Source organism: Malaya genurostris, chromosome 1, assembly GCF_030247185.1.
Source record: "Malaya genurostris strain Urasoe2022 chromosome 1, Malgen_1.1, whole genome shotgun sequence".
NCBI lineage: Eukaryota > Metazoa > Arthropoda > Insecta > Diptera > Culicidae > Malaya > Malaya genurostris.
The window spans coordinates 125,858,086-125,879,524 of NC_080570.1; the positions used below are offsets into that span (position 1 = coordinate 125,858,086).

Below are 21,439 nucleotides of genomic sequence, written 5' to 3' on the forward strand. Positions count from 1 at the left end.
ATGAAAATCTTAGAAGTGATTTTTCAGTCTGAGACTGAGTTTTATTTAGAAAATATGTTGAGCTGTTTTTTTCACGAGTGATAGTGAAATGATTTTTTTCTGATTATGATTTTCCCAACACTGAGTGTAGAAACCAATCTGGTTTAAAAAAAAAAGATTTTTTTTTTCATTTTTACTTGCATGATATTATACAGTAAAAATATGACGTTGTGAGCAAATACCACCTTAATAATTCTTTTTTTTACAAGCAACAGTATTATTCAAATTTTTATCAGTCGTATCAGTATCAGTTTATTCACAAATTCAATTATGATAGTTGATAATAGTTGTGACGTGAGATACCCGCCAACCGTCTACAAAGCTTTACATTCAATTTTTATGTATAAATTACAAAAGTCGGTTTAAAAATTCACAATGCGGAATGCAATGCGGAGCAGCTAGATGTTTGGCCAAAACTTTGGCTTGCTTTGTTTCGACAGCAGCCTGCATATCACTGACAATTTTTCACAATTTGTCGAAAAAAATGGGGTGCCGGTAATCGAACACCTTGGGGTGCCGGTAACCGAAATCGGTAGACATTTTGAAAATGACAAAACAAAGCTTTGGTTGCGAAAATATTGCTAGCATCCCGTATTAAATCAAGAAATAGATCGATTTCACCTCATAAATATTCAATCCACTCACCTTTCCGATTGATGCTCTTCAATTTATGATTCTATTTAAACAGTCAGAAAAAAATTTTGTGTTGATTTTCACGCAATTAAATTTTGTTTTGAACACAGTAAAAAGTACAAGCGTTTGTTTGCTTCGGTATTCGGCAAAAAAAGAATGTGCTGCTATTACACACACACATGACAATGACGCTATCTGCTTTCTGGCAAAAGTTAAGGTGGGGTGCCGGCAACCGAACACCTTGCCCTACACTTGAATCTTGTATTTGGAATGTTGTATCCAACACTGTGCACATTATTGTTCTTGGCAGTGAAACTAGGTGTCGTTGTTCGAACTGTATAAATATCGAATTGTTAGCTAGTTAGATTGCATTAAAACCACCAGAAATTCAATGTCAATTAATGTAGGTCGAATATTGGAAAATCTTATTGATCACAGTTCATTATAATACTGTTTGAAACACTATATTTACTGAGGTAAGACATCATCGGTCTGATTCAGTTAGTAAAAAAATCCATTTCAAGTAAGTTCCATTAATATCCTTGTCAAACAGGTCAATTATTTGAAATTCAACAGGCCTTGTGAAAATATTTCAAGTACCGCGAGTTCAAACATAATCTGTTGATTGAGCCTTATTGGTATATGATATAGCCAATCGATATTAGTTATGACAGAGTTCAATGTAAAGAGTTGATAAGCATGTATCAATGCAAATCGGAATCGAAAAAAATTAAATATGAAACATTTAGAATGGTTTTATTCACAAAAACAAAACAACGTTCGGAAAACAACAATTGAATGGAGACAAATTCTACCACTGCAGCTGCCTACCGTCGTACTGCAAAAAAGATCCGTTATGCTGTTCACTCAATGTCATAACCGTTTGCACTATCTTCGTGCAACTTTGTTCTACGGATAGAGGGGCCTTCGAGCCACCCATGTCCGTTCGTACCCAACCAGGATGCAGCACAACGGCCATGATGTTGTTGGGTTTCAAGTCGATGCTCATTGATTTGGTGGCAGCATTCAGTGCCGACTTAGAGGTTCGGTAGGCGTACAATCCCCCGTCCGAGTTGGCCTCAATCGAACCGAGTATCGAGCTCATGTTAATGATACATGCCCTTTGCGGTCCAATCGGTGCCGAAGCGTTGAACTCAGCCGCTTTCTTCAATTGAGGAACCAGTGCCTGAAATCAGATAAATTGTTTTAAGTGCTTCCGCAGAGATAACGCCGGCAGCTCACTTTGGTTAGCATTATAGGGGCGACGGTATTGGTTACGAATGTTTCCACCAGATCATCGCTTTTAACGAACCCAAGCCGTGTTGATTTAGGCGATATACCTGCATTGTTAAACAACACGTTCAGACCGTTATCTTGGACAATTGATTCCACTTGTCTAGCAAAATCTTCGTACTTGTCTATATCCTTCAAATCTGCGAAGTAAAAAGCAACTTTAGTGATTAGCTAGAACGATGTGGGAAACATCCATATGCTTACCGATTTGAAGAATATGTAAGTTAGCGTGCTCCTGTGCCAATGAGTTGAGTTCCTATAGTGAAATAATAATTTAAATAATTTATATTAGTTGTTCCCGAATGCCAATTCTGTGTTGTACTAATAGTGACCGGAAGTGGCGTAGCAGAAAAACAAACGAACTAATCGTTGATGATAAAACACCTAACAATTATGCAGTAGGTTAGTACTTTGTTGATGAAATGCTTTTTTTTGACTTTTTGCGCAAACCGTTAGGCAAATGGTTATAAAATTCGTGCAAGCTAGAATGCGGAAGGAAAAAGGTTTGTTAATATTCGATAAGAACTTTGCCAATAGACACAGGTCGACTAACTAAGCCAAAGAATAATCTCGGATGCCGTAAAATGTACGAAAAGGTAAATAAAACTAGTGTCATTCGTTGAAACTGCAAAATCCACTAAAATTTACAATTGCCTTAAAATCGAACGTTTTTTTTTAAATTGTGAATTGAATGGCTGAAGTTTGGAATATCTAAGCCAGGAAAGAATCTGTTGTAGCGGTATAAAATTATATAAACCTTTAGTTTGCAATATTCTTGACAATTTAAAACATTGAAATCAATACCCAATAAGAAACATATTGGAAACAACAGACGTATGAGAATAGCAAAAGTGAAACTTACGAAAAAGTTTCCTTCAATCAGGGATGCCAAGTGTAAAAATATAAAATTTATTCTCGTTGTTTTCTACTTATTTGACGAATGGTGCAATCTAATAATTCTGGCAAAAGATCTGGTTTGTTAGAATATCTGTCGAAATTAGACAAATCTGTCAAATGCCAGATATATCTGGAACACTGGCAACTCTGCCTTCAACGGCTGAATTCAAACAAACAAGTTTTATCCCGACAAAAAAATGGCAATTGTACTTCTTTGTGCATTGTTATTGGTTATTGTTTTTTTTCTGTTGTAAATTCGGTCAAAATTATTTCAAAACAATTTTTGTTTTATTTGACGCATGAGTAACTTGTTTGTAAAATATGCTTGTGACGTTTGCATGATGGGAAATCTGTCTATGATTGTAGTCATAGATTTGTCACCAGTTTTCTCACATTAGGTAAACAGTTCTACAGATTACTATAACTTTGCTTTATTTGATGTTTTTTTTATTTTGGAAATTACACTTACCGCTCTATACTATAGAATCATTTTGAAACGCATTGTCATTTTCAAAACAACGGATCCAGAGCAATTTCGTGTTTTAATTTAACATTACACCTTGAGTTAAAAAAATATTCTACAAGCTCAGTAAAGGGCTATCAAGACTCTGTTCCATAAAAACAACCATTCGTTATTGGTTTGCTTTGTCGTACAGACACCAATGATGGTGAAGGTTCTGGCCGGCCAATTGAGGAAGTTACTCCAGAAAACAGCAAAAAAGTTCACAAATTCTTTATATATAATCGTGAATTGAAATTGCGTAAGAAATCTGAAACCGTAAAGACACCAAAAGACGGTGTGTTTACAATTATACATGAACATTTGACCATGAGAAAGCTTTTTTCAAAATGGGTGCCGCGTTTACTCACAGTCTATCAAAAATAACATCGGGTTGACGATTCAGAGCAGTGTTTGGCCTTGTTTACAAGTAATAAACTAGATTTTTTGCATCGATATGTGACATTGGATGAAAGATGGATCCTTCGTCTCACTCCTAAATCAAAACGATCATCATCTAAATGAACTGAACCCGTTGAGCCACGTCCAAAGCGTCCAAAGGTACAACAGTCAGCTGGGAACGTTATGGCATCAGTATTTTGAAATGAACATAGTATAATCTTCATCGACTATATTGTGAACGGGAAATAATCAATAGCAAATACTACATAGCGTCGTTAGACTGTTTGAAAGCAACAATATCATCCACCGTATAATCCAGAGCTGGACCCCAGTGCTACTGGCTATCCGCTGATCTTAAATAAAAAGGTCATCGGCAAGAAAAAGAAAAAGTGTTTTTTCTACCAGCGTTTTCGTTTTCAACGGTAGAACTACACCGATGTAGAGTTAAACAGGATGCCTACACCTAAATTGGAGCGAGTATAGTCGTTGCTACACTACCAATCGAGTGATGTGCTATGCCAATTGACCTTTATGTTAAATACTATTTATGCCAAATGACATGTATGCCTAAACATTGTATGCCTACATAATCGTCGAGACGCTTAAAGAATTGCCCATTAGTAAACCAGTATGGGAATTACTTTGAAATGCTTTGAACTACTTTCCTTGAATTTGTCGGGAATGAACCTTTACAAAACCCATAAATGTGTAGAAGTTTTCCTGTACAGAACCTTGCCAGATTAAAATAGATCGGGAATGATGTGAATCATCCCGAAAATCGGTAACGTAAATCCAGAATCTTCTTACCCGTGACGTAGTGCCCCCAATATGTTGCGCAACATTAGAGACGATTTCGATGCGATACTACTGAACCTAACAAATGTTGCCATATCAATGGAGCACGTGTTACGTATTGGTGAGTTCCGTGAGTTCATGTTGTACAGATATAAAACCAACGGTATTTATTACCAGTCATTCGGTTAGTGCAAATCAAGCTATTCGCAGTCTGTATTTAGACGTCACCGGCATTGTGTAGTTCTTAGTGTGGCAGGCGAACAACGACGCATCCGCTAACCTGCTAAATCTGAAATCGTGGTTAAATTCGTAAACAACTGTGTGTTTGATTTGTAGTATCAACAATTTTTTGGCAGAATCGTTAGAGTGAACGCGTTTTTTTTCCTATCAATATCCATTTGGCAAGGAAGTCGTACAAATTAAAATAAAGATTAAAACATGGCGCCCATTAATGGTAAGTGTTTAGTTATCTCTTCGCCCTTAGTTCTGTCAGAAGCGCACATGGAAGTGATTTTCTGTGCAAATAGTTTTAATTGTGCTTCACATACTTCAATCGACAAAGTATACTCACTAATTCACAGAAGGCAACCGGAAATATCGATTCGTATGGAATCCGGATTTCATTGAATTATTCTTACCTCGGCTTGCTGAATATTACGGCAGGTTGCTATTATGTGCCGCGGCGAGGAAGGATGTTTTAGGAAGCTTCTTACTAGTCCAAGGCCAAGTCCTCGATTACAGCCGGTGATCAGAATCGAATTCATTCCTCTAATTGCACTGGATCAGAAGACCGTGTAGAGCACTGACTCACTTGACAGCAGGAAAACTATGCGAAACACTTTACTCGACAGAAGGGGTGTCTTCAATGACGTAACTCGCGTGGTTGAAGTAGCATTTGTATCTAGGTAACGAGAGGAAACAATAAGTTCCAAGCAAAGTACTATTTTTGATTAGATATTCGCTAATGTATCACTTCTGATGTGATTGACAGTCTGTTCAAGATTGTAACCAACTCGAAGTGGTTTGAGTTCGTGTGCGATAGTCTCATTGTGTATGTAGCTCACACATTGAAGTGTTGAGCTAGTGTGCCTTGGTTTATAGATAGCTAGATCATTAAAATGTAAACTGTATTGTCATGGTTTCTAATCTACAATAATATGCAAACCCATTTTTGCTTTTATCATATCACTGTTTGAAGCCAGTTTTGAACCATCTTCAACGCCAGTCAACTGAAAATCGTGTTAGTTTGAAACCTGGGTGGTAAGTGCGAACCCAACTTAGTTTCGCAAAAACTGTTTGTTTGATGAAACTATCCTTGATCAGTTTCAGTTTTCTCAACCGAAAACGACATTAGGTTCAAATAAAAATATATCTAAATTCCCCAGTGTAATAGTAATATAATTTAGTAGCCAGTAGTGACACCAAAAGTGCCGTCTAGTGAAAAATGGGTGCGTAAATACTCCAAAAATGTATGCATAAAGTTGCCTGCGTATTTAACACAACCTCAGTAGCTAATGAAAAAACCTGTTTTAATCCACCTAGTGGTGTAATGGTGCCTTTCTCATTTACATTCCACGTGAAATCGATGCATGATTCATATTGGACATTTTGAACAACTGAATAAGACGGTTTGAAATTTTGGACACCCACCTTGTAGTTCCGGAACTGAAAATCTGATCCGGATAAAGTTATGTATGGAATCATTAGAACTTTCATTTGAACCTAACCAAGCCATCGCTGAAAAAAGTGAATTCCTTTCATTTTAGAGTTTGCGACCACTATTTCTGGTGCTTCCGAAACCAGAAGCCGGGACTAAAATGTATTCTATTCTGTAAGCCCGGAAATGGTAGTCAGATCCAGATAAAATTCAGTTTTTATTGAACCATAAGACCATTCATTTGGATCTAAGTTTGTAAAATGTTCCACTCCATCTCTAAGAAAAGTGAGTAAGTAATTTGAAATAGGAATTTTTACACTAATCACCCTGTAATTCCGGACCCGGAAGTTATATCAAAATGAAGTGAAGTGGAACCGGAAGTGAGATCCAAACAAAATTCAGGAATTTTATATGGATCCGCAAGATCTTTTGTTTGATTCTAAGTTCGTGAAAACCGGTTCAGCCATCTCCGAGAAAATTTAGTGCAAAAAAAAACGTTACATACACATACACAGACATTTTGCACACTCGACGAACTGAGGCGAATGGTATATTAAACTCATTGCATAACCTTTCAACATGATAAAGGCTAAATTTCTGTTTGAGCTGTTAGTAGAATGTTCTCACTAATAGTACTGTTGTTGTACCGTTGAATTCCACTATGTTATATCACGTCATTACACTCTCACAAAGTCACTATTTTTCCGAAAGTGTATCAAACGTTATAATACAGATACGTATTTCGGAATGCTATTTGCATCCTTCTTCAGTGTATCGGTTTTATACACCGATACACTGAAGAAGGATGCAAATAGCATTCCGAAATACGTATCTGTATTATAACGTTTGATACACTTTCGGAAAAATAGTGACTTTGTGAGAGTGTAATGACGTGATATAACATAGTGGAATTCAACGGTACAACAACAGTACTATTAATGATAAAGGCAAAAAGTACACCAGTTTCTCACTAAAAGCCCTGTCAGTGTCTCCGTACAGTGGGAAATCTAGATTTATTTGATTTATGCTATTGTATAAATCGAAATAAAGCTCAAAAACTTTTCCGATCTGTATATCCTATTAGTTACTGGCTAAAAATAAAGCAACTATTTTCGGCTCCGGATGTACCAGAAAAAAGGTAAAAATGAGATAGAGTTGAATAGGATTTCTTGAAAACGGTTAATCAGAATTCCACTAGCTGAAGCTGATCTGGTTAGCCTATGTTTGTGCTTAGGCACATAACCGTCTTTGACTCGTCAGTGCAAAGCAAACTTAAGCAGTTCAACTTGAAACCCCTAAGCAGACGTAAAGTTAATGCTATTTGCAAAACACTTTGTATTTGGCACCGAAGTGCCACGTCTTCACTAACGTGCCGAACGAAAACGTTGTTTTCGGCTTATACTGGCTTGTTTGTGGCACATAACTATTATTAATTTTCTTCACATTTCGTCTTAGGCTCGTCAGTGCAGAGCAGTCCAAATTGAACTACTTAGTGCTTAGCGGTTCAAGTTGAAGAACTGCATAGCGGTTCAAGTTCAAAAAAAAATAAAAAAAGAGAAATAATAATTGAAACTGTTTCACTTTGTAGGTCTTGCTAGTTAATAGCGATAGAAACACACCACGGGTCTATCGAAGAAATCTTTTTCTGTATTTTTAAACAATTGCTAATTTCCTTAGATTGTAAATTGTTAAGTCCGTTGATTTTGTTTACGGATAGTGGTTTAATGATGCCTTACTCATATTTCTTATATTTTCATACATATCACTAAGCGATTCTGTCACAAAATTTTATTTCAAAGTGGAATAAAAATTAGAAAGATTTTTCGGAGAAAAGACTAACATAACATTTCAATTTATAAACAATTATGTCAAATTAAAACTTTTGGCCGCTACCTAATTTTGGTCAAAACCTACCCAAAATCAACTAAAGTGCATCTCCCCAATTTTAGGTAACGAGTAATGACTTCAAAATTTAGGTAAATGTAAGTTTAGTAAAAGTGTTATGCCATAACAAAGCACGCTACCCATTTTTTACGATCAAATCAAAGTTTGAGTAGATATCGACCTAATTTTGGGTAGTTTATAGAAGAGCTCGACAATGAGTGATTTCTCCTCAAAAAATAGGTAAACATGATTTTCAGTGCAGCCGAAGTCGGTTCGTTTAGCAAGTAACTAACATAACCTACAAATTGAAATACGCTTGAGACAAATTTAGAAGAATTTTTCTTCTTTTGAATCGTTCTAAATGACAGTGTGTAATTTTAAACACACTTTACGTGTAAGCATGTTGAAATTGGATCATCCATATCTGAGAAAACTGAGTGGTAGCAAGAAAATGCATTTTGTCGGTTTCGTCATTTATTCAATTATTTCTCAGAAACCAGAAGAAGCCGAAAGCCGTTTCGTTGAATGCCATTTCACCAAAAGAGTCATTTCGCCGAAAGGGTAATTTTGCCGAATTCGTCATTGGTCTCAATATCGTAATTGGAATTACGATAATAAAATAAGACAAATAAAAAATAATTATGTTTACTCCCGTTTTGTTGACCTGCAATCGTACTTCTGATATGATCCAGAGACTTGAAAATTTTTTTTAGGTTTTTTCATGATCCTCAGAACGGAATTCCCAAAATAACTTGTTGACTTTATTAGTGTAGCATCAGGCAATTGTTTGCGGAATTTTTCGATGACTGAGTGCAGATAGAAAAATATCTAATGCGGCTTCGCCACATCGTTTTGTTCGTATGCTATCCGACCTCGCTACCGCTTGTTCGGACCTAACTGAAGTAAAAAGTACGATTTTTAATGTCACAGACATTACTGGAGGACGTGAATACGAATAAAACTGACATATTTCTTTCTCACTTCCGGATAGAGATAATCATTCGTATTAGATTGCGTATATTTTGTCACTTTCTTTACTACAGTACGACTAATTGACGGCAAACATATTCTACCATACAATTAAATAACACGGAACAAATACAGTTTTGTAGATTTAGATCAAAAACCCAGGTCATAAATTTAGTTCTAGAAGTAAGGAACTGAAGTTATTTCTAGAATTTTCCAAATTGCGTTATAGAACTAAATTCTGAACTTGAATTCCAAGTCTTAATATCGAAACTGAACCCAGTTCCAGCATCTAAATCATGTCCACAATTTAGTTCCAACATGTAGGCTCTGAATTCTTGAAATGAATTCTGAGACTGAATTGATGAATTAAATTCTGAAATTTAAATCAGGAATTTTTGAATTCTGTTATTAAATGATTCGGTGTTCAGAATCCCTGAATTTGAAACCTTTTTCAAAATCCTAAAATTGGATTCAGTTCTAGAGTCATAGTTTTAGTTTTATTTTTTTAGTCTGTGATCTGGAACGAAATTTTGAAATTGAAGTATGAAACTAAATTCGGAACTTAAAACTACAAGGATCAGCCCCATGGGGTTGTTCAAGCCATTGATGTGGAACAAGGCAACCAAAATTTCTAATGATCGACATTTTCAATTAATCGTCACACTTTTGAATCCGCAAATGCACGAGAATCTGCGAACCCAGAATATAGATAGTCGACGAAATTACATTAATAGCCCAAATGTATGCAATTATATGTGTGTACATGATTGCGATACGAATATCGATATTTAAGCTTCTCTTCGCCAAGCTTGTATTCAAGTTTTGTATGCAAGCAGTTTTTTTATAGCGGTTCTCTATCTTTCTGCGATTTTGATTGAAGTGAAACTTTTTCTCATTATCAATCGAGTTCATCTTATATAAATTAGAAATTAATCTTATGCACTCAAAAGCGATGCTTTCCCTTTGATATATCGCTTACTTCTTCAAAACCATCGACTATGGCAGGGTATGCCGGAGATTTTTTGCAGACAAAATAGAACACTGCTAGCTATTAATCATTATTTCAATGATATACAATTAAAAATACATGGCTATGAACATTCAAATCAATACGTAGAAATATTTCCAATCAAATGGTAACATAATATTAATAATTGATTCAAAATTGACTGCGCTATAATTGTTCAAAACCTGACCACATTTTTCTGGAGTTTCTAATATATAGAAAACAAAAATGTGTTCCACATGAAAATTAACTTCAGAATTCAGGTGGACCAGAATATAGGTTCTGAGATTAGTTCTTGAATTTAACTAAAAATTCAGTTCTCTACTACTGCTGGTTTACTGTTAGCCACGACGTCTGAATGCGAAGAAGAGCACCACCTGAGTATTTGAAGTTTTTGCCACCTCATTATTACTGACGGTGTTGAAGAACCTCAGTACGATATCCAGTTCTGTCTAACGTACTAGAAAAAATGAATAATTTTCGGTCAAGATTTAACTATTACACTCGGCCAGTAGAACATCGCAACTGATATGTGCCTGACTACCTCAAAATCGTCGTCCTGGTGCGAAAAAGGCAAGCAAACGAAATGAGTTTTCCTCGTTGTTTCCAAAAGTTTGAGAAAAAATAGATTTTGAGTTATTTATGGTTTTTTTACACTGTTGAAAATTTTATCACAAATTCCTGATTATATTACTGATAGCATGGAGAAAAAATTATGTTGTTGCGTTAAGTATAACAAGAGATATCCACGATCATAAACTTATCACTCTCCCAGAGGGTAAATTTTGAAAAGGCGCCCCATAGTAAAGTAAGTCGTATTCACGACAAAAAAACAGCTTTGAGTAGACCGGGCAAAGAGGACTGTTACAGGTTTGTATGCAAGAGGCCGCCGCTTCCGATGGCGGGTCGGCAGCCAACTCAGCTCGGCGGCTTTGTGCCATCTTGGCTTCGGTTATGTGGCATGCGGAGATTTAAAGCAAAAAAATATTTTTGACCCTAAAAAAATGACCCTTTCGGCGAAATGGCTTTTTCGGCGAAATAACCCTTTCGGTGAAATGACTTTCGGCAAAACGGCATTCGGCGAAACGGCTTTCGGCGGAATGACCCGCTCCCGTAACTTTCAAACCTCTTAACTTCTTCGAGAAAATTGAGCGGTTCAAAAAATCTTATATATCACTATGGGTCTCCGAGGCTCCGTTCGAAATGTTTTTCTAACATTTTATTTACATGAAAGAGCATTGAATATTCTCGTTTATTGCAGAGGCTTGCGGGGAACACTTTCTCACGCGAACCGCTTAACTATATTCAAAACAATGAAATAATTATTGAAGAAAAATGTATTGTGGTAAATGCGAACGGTTCGAGTCTTAACAATTGATTGCAAGCAATCGAAATTTTTTAGAAGAAAAAGGATTTCGTTCAAGTTTACGAGTTTTTATATACGAACAATCAAAAAAACGAAAATCGATTATAAAGTTTTTGAGAATATGATACGTTCGCCGCATCGGTATTTTCCAAAACACGCTATTCCGAGAAAATTACGTTTAAAGTTTCTCTCACCAAGTGCTTAGGGATGTACCGAACTGCGAACGAAATTTGAAATCAAGTGCTCCGATCCGAAATTCTCACAGAACATGTAATAAAAAAAATCTGGGTTTTCTATGCCCCAACTTTGTATATATTTGCCAATGAGCTATGAACAGGGTGGTACAGACCACGTAGTTTACCTGAGTTAGTAGCCAAAATTTTCTAACCAATTTGGTTGACAGCACATTCAAAATAAACAAGCTTTGATTCAATGACAACTAGATCGAATGGTATGACGATAGCAAACATGAGGTTTTGTGGTTACGCTTGTCTTATTAAAGCAAAGCTCATTTCACTTACACAAAACTTTATGTTTTAGTTCCTATCTCATTTGCTTATTAGGACCTTTTTGAATTGCTGCTAGATATCGATAGCTTATAAATAATTCACCTTATTTTAAAAATCGATTTTCAGAATGATTACGAAGCATTTCGCTGTGAGCGAGTTAGAAAATGTGATACTCACCTACACAAATCATTCGTTATTCCTACGTAGTAATTTGCAATTGCAAGTCATGCTTCGTTTTAAGTTTCAGTCGGAAAGCCACGTGCTTGTCTAACAATGAATCAAACCAGCACATACTGTGAATAAAGTGAAGTGAATGTACTGATTTTCCCTTGAAAACAATTCGCATACCTTCCAGATCATTAAATAGTTTATTAGTTATTCCAAAGCAAATATGTCACAAATTCCGTAGCTCAAATAGTAATCCCAGAGGAACTCAGTTGTTCGTTCAATTTTGCGGTGAGTGTTTTGTTGTGGTCACTAACATGTGCACAACAACACTCACCATGGAAGCCGTTCGTAGGCAGATTTGCAATGCATATCTAGACTATTTAATGTATGGTTCCTGTTGGGTCCTATATAAATATCATTTATATTCATCAGAAAATGCATTAGTCCCATGGGAAATGCCTACATATAACACTATTTTACTAATATGTTTATTTGAGAAATCAGATCAGATAGAGTGACCATTCCAATACACATACGCCACAGCCACAGTGCTTCACACATTAATCGAACAGCACTATTCACACCACAGTACTCCGTGGAATAGGTAACAGTTCGATTGTGTTTTCTTTTGAGATGCCATAACTGGCAGCCGTAACGATTCAGTGTTAAATACTATTGTTTCGTTAGTTTGTTCCACACTGGCTATGTGTCTTTAAGTGCTTAGTGTTGTAAAAACTAGAATCGAAAGCCTGGCACAACGTTGTGAAATAATCTCGCCAGCGAATCACACTTCGAAAAAGTGATAACACAAGAAAAAGTAAACGGCATCAGAAATGTCACTGCTTGTGACACGACGTATTGGAAGCCTTATAAATGTGCGTTTCTCGAGGTACCTCAGCACACACACCATGCTGCTATCGAGTAAGTGACATTACCGGTGGAGTTGTTTCGTGTTGCATCTAGTCAATGCTACTGTTGCATTGAAAATGTTTTCAAAATTTCGCATGTTTTTCTGTAACAGTAGTTGTTGTAGCATATATATATTACTTTTTAGGTGATGTTCTCGACTAATAGTTCGTTCCATTTTGTCAAAAGTTTTAATTCATTTTCAAATTTTGTGGTTACGGCTTAATTTTTGTTGGCTAATCTCTGATATAAATTGAGTGGTTCTGATTTTATAAGTGCAGAAGATGTCGGAAGTAATTGAAAATATAAATATCCGAACAGTAAGCTTGCAATCTGGTGATCTTTACTACTCAAGCTCAACGTCTTAAATGGACAATAACAACAGCAGTATTTATCGACTTTTCATCAATTTCATTCAATGTGATTTTTTTTCTTCACACTAAATGGACAAAATCCCAACTATTGACAGTGTATTTCAAGACCCATTTGGTAGTTGGAATTAGAGCTTGAGCAACCACCCCTGATTTCTACTCTGTTACTGATCATTTTTGGATCATTGGAAGTGGCATAGATGATTGAATTTGGGATGGGCGTAACATCCTTCACTCAGTAACTCCTGGTAATCCCAAAAATAATTGACCAGCGACGGCATAATCTAAAAGTAGGTAGGTCGATTGAGAAAGGTGGGAAACGTTAAACTTACATTTTCTAGAGGCCGCATATTTTACAAACCACATAAGTGAAAATCAGCATGTGTCAGAAGAAAGTGTACGAGAGATATCCAGCACATTGACAAGAATGATTCGCTCTAGTAAGTGCTATGTCGGGGTTCGGTGGGCGATTATTTCCCTCAAAATAAGGTAAACAAACAATCGAGAACTATAAATCGAGTAAAGTAAAGCAATCGCCTTTATCGTAATGAAGACGTTCTGATCGATAATTTATGGGGATTGATCTTTGCAGAAGGATGCTTACCACACAGTAACATAGCTTCCCAGCAGGGAACTGGAGATATCTTCACGATAACTTCACTTTCTGTGCATAGTTTCCAGCGTAGTCGATGGATGGGCACCACCTAATTTTTGGAATTTTTTACACAACCGCTTGAAATCGTTCGCTGATTTTGCCGCGAGTTGAAATTTCTTGATCTCCAACACAATCTCAATCAAGTTGGAATCTGTAAATTTAGGAGTCAATCCATTGCAGTGGTTCAAAATCAAAATTTCATGCCCTTCATCAATTTATTGCTTTTATCTTCCGCAATGTTTTAGAGCTATTCCCTCCGCGATGTAGTTTTTTAGGGCTGCGAATCACTATCATGAACAACTTTGTTCTATCGATAATTGTTTCTAGCAAAAAGTGTTTTTTTTGTTTATTTTTTCAAATTCAATATAATAATTTATTATTCTAAATTTATTACAATATAATGGTCATGTTGTCGTTTTCTTAAAATTGTGTGCTATTTTCTTTTTGAACTATAATTTTCGAAATACAGTCCTAGAACTGGAACTGGACTGGAACAAACGTATCCCCAGCAAGCCGTTCTAGTTTTATTTATTCGACCAGTTCTTCTGTCAAATTTAAAACTGGTCTACGATGCCGTTATATTTTTTGTATATTTGAAACACGAGTAAAACATTGCTGGGACTGCCAGTATTTTTTGTTATAAAATTCGGATGTAAATTTGGTAACTGACATAAATTATGCATCTAGAACTAGAACACTACTGAATATGCCCTAACATGCTTTTGTATAGAAAACTTGAACTCGATCGAGCTACAGAACGCAAAATTTCGTATTCGATCCAAACAAATACAGAATAGAGATAATTACTTCGAGTTTTTTTACCTTTATTAGAAAGGCAGAATTGCTGAAAAAACCGACTATTGAAGGGAGCCTCGGAGTCCCATAGTGTTATATACCATTCGACTCAGTTCAACGAGATCGAAAAATGTCTGTGTGTTTTTTACCGCTCTTATACATATAATGGTACCAATATTTTGTGATCACCTCTAATTTCGTAGAGCGCTAGTGCTCAAAAGTTTAAGCAAAAAAATTGTTTTGATGCCAAAGGTCTTAGAATTGCATGAAACGTCGATATTTAGTGTCATCTCGGAAAAAAATTTTGTTTTTGAAAAAAATCAACTTTCTGGAACTTATAAGTGCAGCTGAAACACATCAAATACATTGTGAATGTTTATGGTGATAATGCCCTAACTGATAAATAATATTTGGAATGTTCTCGACGTTTCAAGAATGGAAATTTCAGCGTTAAAGACAGGCTTCGCACTGGACAACCAAAAAAAATCGAAGACAAACGACGAGGATCCGATTCATCTGCAAGAGAAACTTGCAGAATCATTGGAAGCGACTGAAAAAGTAGTTTCCATATTATTAAAATCCGTGGGAATGATTCAAAACCAAGACAGTTGGGTGCCTTATGAACTTAAACCGAGAGACATTGGAAGGCGATTTTTTATTTGCGAGAAGCTGATTCAAAGGCAATAAATAAAGGGTTTTTAAAATTAAATTGTTACTGGGACTGAAAAATAACCTCAAAAACAAAAGAATCTACGGTCAATTGTTGTCATTGACCCTTAACATCAACACTAAGGCCGAATATTCATGATCCGAGGGTCATGTTGCGTATCTGGTAGGGTCAAAGTGTGTTGTGTACTATGAGCTGCTACAACCAGACGATAGCATATTGATTCTTTTGAGCCGTGCATTACGAAAAGAACAGCCGGAATACAGGCAAATATATGATAAAGTTTTTCTCGTGCATGACAACGCTCGGACTCTTGTCGCTTCATTTGCAGAAATCAAAAATTTGCTTCAAACTTCACCCTCAAAAGACGAAACATTTTTTCGAGGTGGGAAAAAATAATAACTAGCGATGGACGATACGATAATTTGTACTCCCAATATTATGTGTTCGAAGGGGATTCGCGATATAAAAAGGTTGGGAATCACTATTATAGAAATTATCAATGTAGTTGTTACTGGAAAAGGATAGTTATTCTCTACGACAATATTGTAGAAAACTTAATTTCTAGTAAACTTGCTGAAGAAACTGAATCACCGGATGTATCCATTAATTTGGTATGCAGAGGTTTTACTAAAAGGAATCCCCAGTGAACTACTACAAAGCCGGGGTTAAAAAATATGAATAATAATTTTACGAAAGGTTTCCGAAAATCAGTTCTTTGATTTGAACTTTTTATCACATTTTTTAGAGAAAAGATTTGTTCTACAAAGTGATAGATTTCAAAAGAATTTGTAAAATATATATTGAAATATGATTATTTTTATATGAAAAACTACAAGGATCAGCCCCATGGGGTTGTTCAAGCCATTGATGTGGAACTAGGCAACCAAAATTTCTAATGATCTACAATCAAAAATCAATCGTCACACTTTTGAATCCGCAATTGCACGAGAGTCTGCTTAGATTGATCTTGATTAGGACCCAGCACCGAACGTTGTTTGTCTTGATTTGTATTTGTTTTATAGCCGACGAAATTACGCCAATATCCCAAATGTATGCAGTTATATTTTTGTACATACTTGCGATACGGATTTCGATATTCAAGCTCTTCTTCGCCAAGCTTGTGTTCAAGTTTTGTAGTTTCTCTACCATTCTGCGATATCGGTTGAAGCGATAAACTTTTTCTCATTATCAATCGAGTTTATCTTACATAAATCCTAAGCACTCAAAATTTACCCTGAGGTAGCTGTCAATTTCTCAGGCGAAAACGACATAACATGGAATTTTATCCAAGCACAAAATCAGAACATGCCAATTAAAGCTTCTGATCGTTTTATGGCACTTTTTGTCTTGCTGTCTAGCAACAACCTACCTCTAGCACCCAAGTAGCAATCCGCAACTAGTTCTGATACGACAAAGTCCAAACTATGTTGCAACAAGAGCACGAATATGTTTTACTGGTTAAAACATGGTGACAGCAATGTTTCATCATAACATAACTAGTTACGAAATAGTTATTTAGGTTTCCAATAATAACATCTTTGTGTCATATTGAATTAAATATAATTTATAAGCTATCGTTACTTAATCCAAACATATCTTTAATCACAACAATGCTTCTAGATACTAGTTGAAAATAAGTTTATTTGACTTCAATAGTAGCAACCCGTAACTAGTTTTGATATCACTTAACCCAACTGTGTTGCAACAAGAGCACGAACATGTTTTTATGTTATACTGATTAAAACAAGGTGACTGCAGTGTTTCTTTAAAACGTAAACATTGAACTAACTATCATTTGTAAGTTATCGTTACTTGATTCTAACATATCTTTAATCACAGCTATGCTTTTAGGTACTAGTTGAAAAAAGGTTTATTTTCCGTTGCGAAACCATTATAAATACATAAGCGTATATGTAAATCGTTACTGTGAATTGATGTAGTAATAACTTAGATACTATAAGATTATAACATATAATTTCTTCATTGATTCAGATAGTTATCGGTAGGTTTTCCCAACGTTATGATAACGAAAATGCAAACAAAACAACCTTTGTTGGCTTGAATATGGTGAACACAATATGGAGTCTCAAGAAGTGTATGAAACATAAATAAAACCAGGATATTACTTGTTTTAAAACTACTTTTTGCCGAAAATAGTGAAAGGCAGTCGAGCTTGTTGCAGTTTGTTCTATGCACTGTCATAAACACGAAGAAAATAATATAGGGATTGAACATCGATTGTGATAATATCATAGTTCTCATGATATATGAATTTAAAATGATGAGAAATCACTCTACTTGGAATAATTTTGAGCATTATGAACATAGTGTTATTTTGCTGTTTATTTTTTATATCTTTATAAACAGATTTTGATTGAAGGCGCATAAAAAACAGTTAAGTAAAATTTAATTCCGCTCGACAGTTTCAAAATCGTTGTGAAATTTGTACCTTGTATCAAGTTTGTGATTTAAAGTACTCTTCTGCTTTTTTATTGATGATAGAAAAGTGTTCTGTATTCATTCAATGTTTATAATTTCGATTGTGACTAATTTTCAACTAGTTTACTTGAAAACAAGTTATTTTCAAGTTATGAAAAGATAAGTTCTTTCAGTATGGCATTACAATGTAACGACAACTTATTTTTAACCGACATAGAAACTAGTAGAAACTGCGCTTTTTGAGTCATGCAAGTGGTTAGATGTTAGTAACAATCACTCAAATATCTGGTTGCAAACTAGTCACAAACAAGCTAGCGTAACAAAAATTGTTACTTGGGCATGCTCCGCGTAGGACTGAAACGTTAGCTATAATTTCACTTCTATTTATAGATTCGCGTACTTCCAACAGCTTCGCATTTGCATCGATTGACCAGAGCGATGCTTTCCATTTGATGCTTCGCTTACTCCTTCAAAACCGTCGTCTTTGGTAGGAAAAACCGGTATTCCGGAGATTTTTAGCAGACAAAATAGGACACTTCTCGCTGCTAATCAAAATTTCAATTATTTATAATTGAAAATACGTGACTTGGTACATTCAAATTGAAACTTGGAAATATTCCCAATCAACTGATGAAATAATATTAATAATTGATACGAAATAGATTGAGCTGTAAATGTTTAAAACCTGACCACATTTCTACGTGTATTTTTCCTTGAATTTCTGATTTGCACCTCTATCTAGAAAATAGAGATGTGTTCCACATCGAAAGGTCGTATTTTGTAATTAATTATTTCCGAAGGTAGCATAAAGTTGCAGTTAAAATAGCTCTTGTTTGAAAAGACTTTTGATTGCCATCTGAACCTCGAAGGAACGGTTTGTATTCACGAATTTCAAATACAATTAAAAATAGTCAAATTTTTAATTTGATTAATTTGGGTTCGGTTTGTGAAAGTATACTGACCTAAACCTTCAAGAAACTACTTGAAAATATAAACTTGGATTTGTTTTACTACGCTTGTGCACTTTAGTTCCACTTATCTAATGACCTTTTCGTCATTATTCTGCCTCTTAGCAATCATCTACGGGTGTTGAATACTAATCAATTGTTCGGAGATTGAATAAGCTAGTACTAATAAATGAGCTCGACAGTTGCATCCGGTGTACAAATACTCACATTCCAACGCCTGTTGATATACTTTGCCAATGTATGTTTGCCCGACGAAGGAACTTACCACAGCATAGGTACCTTGTTTAATTTAAAAGAATGCACAGTCAATCGTTCCAATGTTATTCCAAATCGTACTCACTTGTCTCTACCTTCTGTTTTCTATCCATTATTTTTCAGAAGAAAACTTCGACTATGACCTGGTGGTCATCGGAGGTGGCTCTGGGGGTTTGGCCTGTGCCAAGGAAGCCGTACAGTTTGGCGCAAAGGTAGCGGTGCTGGATTTTGTGAAACCATCGCCACGCGGTACGAAGTGGGGTCTTGGCGGAACGTGCGTGAATGTCGGTTGCATTCCGAAGAAGCTGATGCATCAAGCGTCTCTCCTTGGCGAGGCTATACATGTAAGTTTGCGGTGTCGTCTTCCGTGTCATCAGTCTCAAATTAACTTGTTTACATTTACAGGATTCTCAAGCGTACGGATGGAAGTTTGCACAGCCGGAATCGGTCAAACATGATTGGGCTACGTTGACGGAGTCGGTGCAGAATCACATAAAGTCAGTGAACTGGGTTACGCGAGTGGATTTGCGTGATAAAAAAGTCGAGTACATCAATGGTTTCGGTTACTTCAAGGATGCACACAACATTGTGGCTGTGTTGAAGAATCAAACTGAACGAACACTGAGCGCAAAATACGTAGTCATTGCCACTGGAGGACGTCCACGATATCCCAACATCGAAGGTGCAGTGGAACACGGAATCACCAGTGACGATATTTTCAGTTTGCCAAATGAACCGGGAAAGACGCTGATTGTCGGTGCCGGATACATTGGATTAGAGTGCGCAGGTTTTCTGCATGGATTCGGTTATGATGCCACCGTGATGGTGCGCTCGATTTTGCTGCGTGGTTTCGATCAACAGATGGCTACCATGGTCGGTGATGCCATGGTAGAGAAAGGGATCAAGTTTTTGCATAAAACCCAACCGCAGTCCGTAGAGAAACAAGCAGACGGCCGTTTGTTGGTGAAGTACGTTTCCGACGATGGCCAGGAGGGTTCCGATGTCTACGATACCGTTTTGTTTGCGATTGGCCGAACCGCTTGCACTCTGGATCTGAAACTGGATCAAGCTGGGGTGGTAACCGCCGAAGGAGGGAAGTCCGATAAGTTGGATGTAGACACTTTAGAGCAAACCAATGTGAAAAACATCTTCGCCGTTGGTGATGTTCTTTACAAAAGGCCAGAATTGACACCGGTGGCCATCCATGCCGGACGACTGCTCGCACGTCGGTTGTTCAATAACCAAACCGACGTTATGGATTACGCCGACGTAGCCACAACGGTATTTTCCCCTCTGGAATACGGCTGCGTTGGAATGAGTGAGGAAGCAGCCGAAGAAAAGTTCGGCAAGGATAAAGTGGAAGTTTATCACGCGTACTACAAACCGACCGAATTTTTCGTTCCACAACGTAGTGTCCGGTACTGTTACTTGAAGGCTATAGCGCTTCTCGAAGGGGACCAAAAGGTACTAGGTTTACATTTTCTTGGACCGGTTGCCGGCGAAGTGATTCAAGGTTTCGCTGCGGCCGTTAAGTCTGGACTCACGATGAAAATCCTCAAGAACACTGTCGGCATTCATCCAACGGTGGCGGAAGAATTCACCCGATTGTTGATTACCAAGAGCTCCGGACTGGATCCTACACCGGCTACGTGCTGTAGCTAAGCTCCCTCAATACCCACATTCGACTGATTGGATGTTCGTTAAACTGTATTATGCTGGAAGCCGAATGTATCTCAATGTAATTGAGTTAGTTTTTCTTCATACTGTTTAAATTCATAGAATAAAACAACAACAAAAAATCAAGCTGATAGACACCATCGAATTTTTGAACGCTTATATTTAAGTTGATCTTAACATCACCGATTGGCACACAGAAGGAATGCTCATAGATAAGAACAATGAGTCGAGATTCAACGATCTTTCGAACGTAACTAAATCTAATTATCTTGAGTACATTGTCCAAAAGGCACATCTATCTGCATTGCGTGACATTGATAATAAAACACTCATTGTGAACACGTAGTTTGTTTCTTTCTCTTGACATCATATTTAAAAGCCGAACTTTTCCGTTGTCATCTATTGAATAAGTATAAACGATAACGAAAAGTAAAATGGCACGCACAAAAAGACCTTATTAAGCTGTGAATTGAAATCAATACTAAATTTTCTCGGAGATGGCTGGACCGATATCAAAAAACTTGAAAGCTACTCTTGCGTTGAGATTCAAGTTCGAAGATTGATTATCATTTCCGGTTCCGGAGAT

At 36.5% G+C, this 21,439-nt stretch overlaps 2 protein-coding genes across 5 annotated transcripts; one reads left to right on the forward strand and one right to left on the reverse strand.

Annotated features, from left to right (window-relative positions):
- Positions 1-1,407: 1,407 nt before the first annotated feature.
- Positions 1,408-12,593, reverse strand: LOC131425706 (C-signal). Its single transcript, XM_058587789.1, has 6 exons — positions 12,298-12,593; positions 12,127-12,242; positions 5,197-5,459; positions 2,170-2,221; positions 1,915-2,105; positions 1,408-1,858 (listed from the first exon to the last, which is right to left on the reverse strand). Exons 3-6 carry the CDS (start codon positions 5,320-5,322, stop codon positions 1,484-1,486), a joined length of 744 nt encoding a protein of 247 aa, XP_058443772.1. The 5' UTR covers positions 5,323-5,459; positions 12,127-12,242; positions 12,298-12,593; the 3' UTR covers positions 1,408-1,483.
- LOC131425703 (thioredoxin reductase 1, mitochondrial) lies at positions 4,734-21,198 on the forward strand. Of its 4 annotated transcripts, none has more exons than XM_058587785.1 (3): positions 4,734-5,012; positions 19,300-19,520; positions 19,582-21,198. In XM_058587785.1, the coding sequence occupies exons 1-3, from the start codon at positions 4,997-4,999 to the stop codon at positions 20,836-20,838; spliced, it is 1,494 nt and encodes a 497-aa protein (XP_058443768.1). In that variant the 5' UTR covers positions 4,734-4,996; the 3' UTR covers positions 20,839-21,198. The 4 variants fall into 4 exon arrangements, with proteins under 4 accessions (XP_058443768.1, XP_058443769.1, XP_058443767.1 ...); XM_058587786.1 differs by lacking the exon at positions 4,734-5,012 and adding an exon at positions 5,710-5,818; XM_058587784.1 differs by lacking the exon at positions 4,734-5,012 and adding an exon at positions 12,719-13,038.
- Positions 21,199-21,439: the final 241 nt, after the last annotated feature.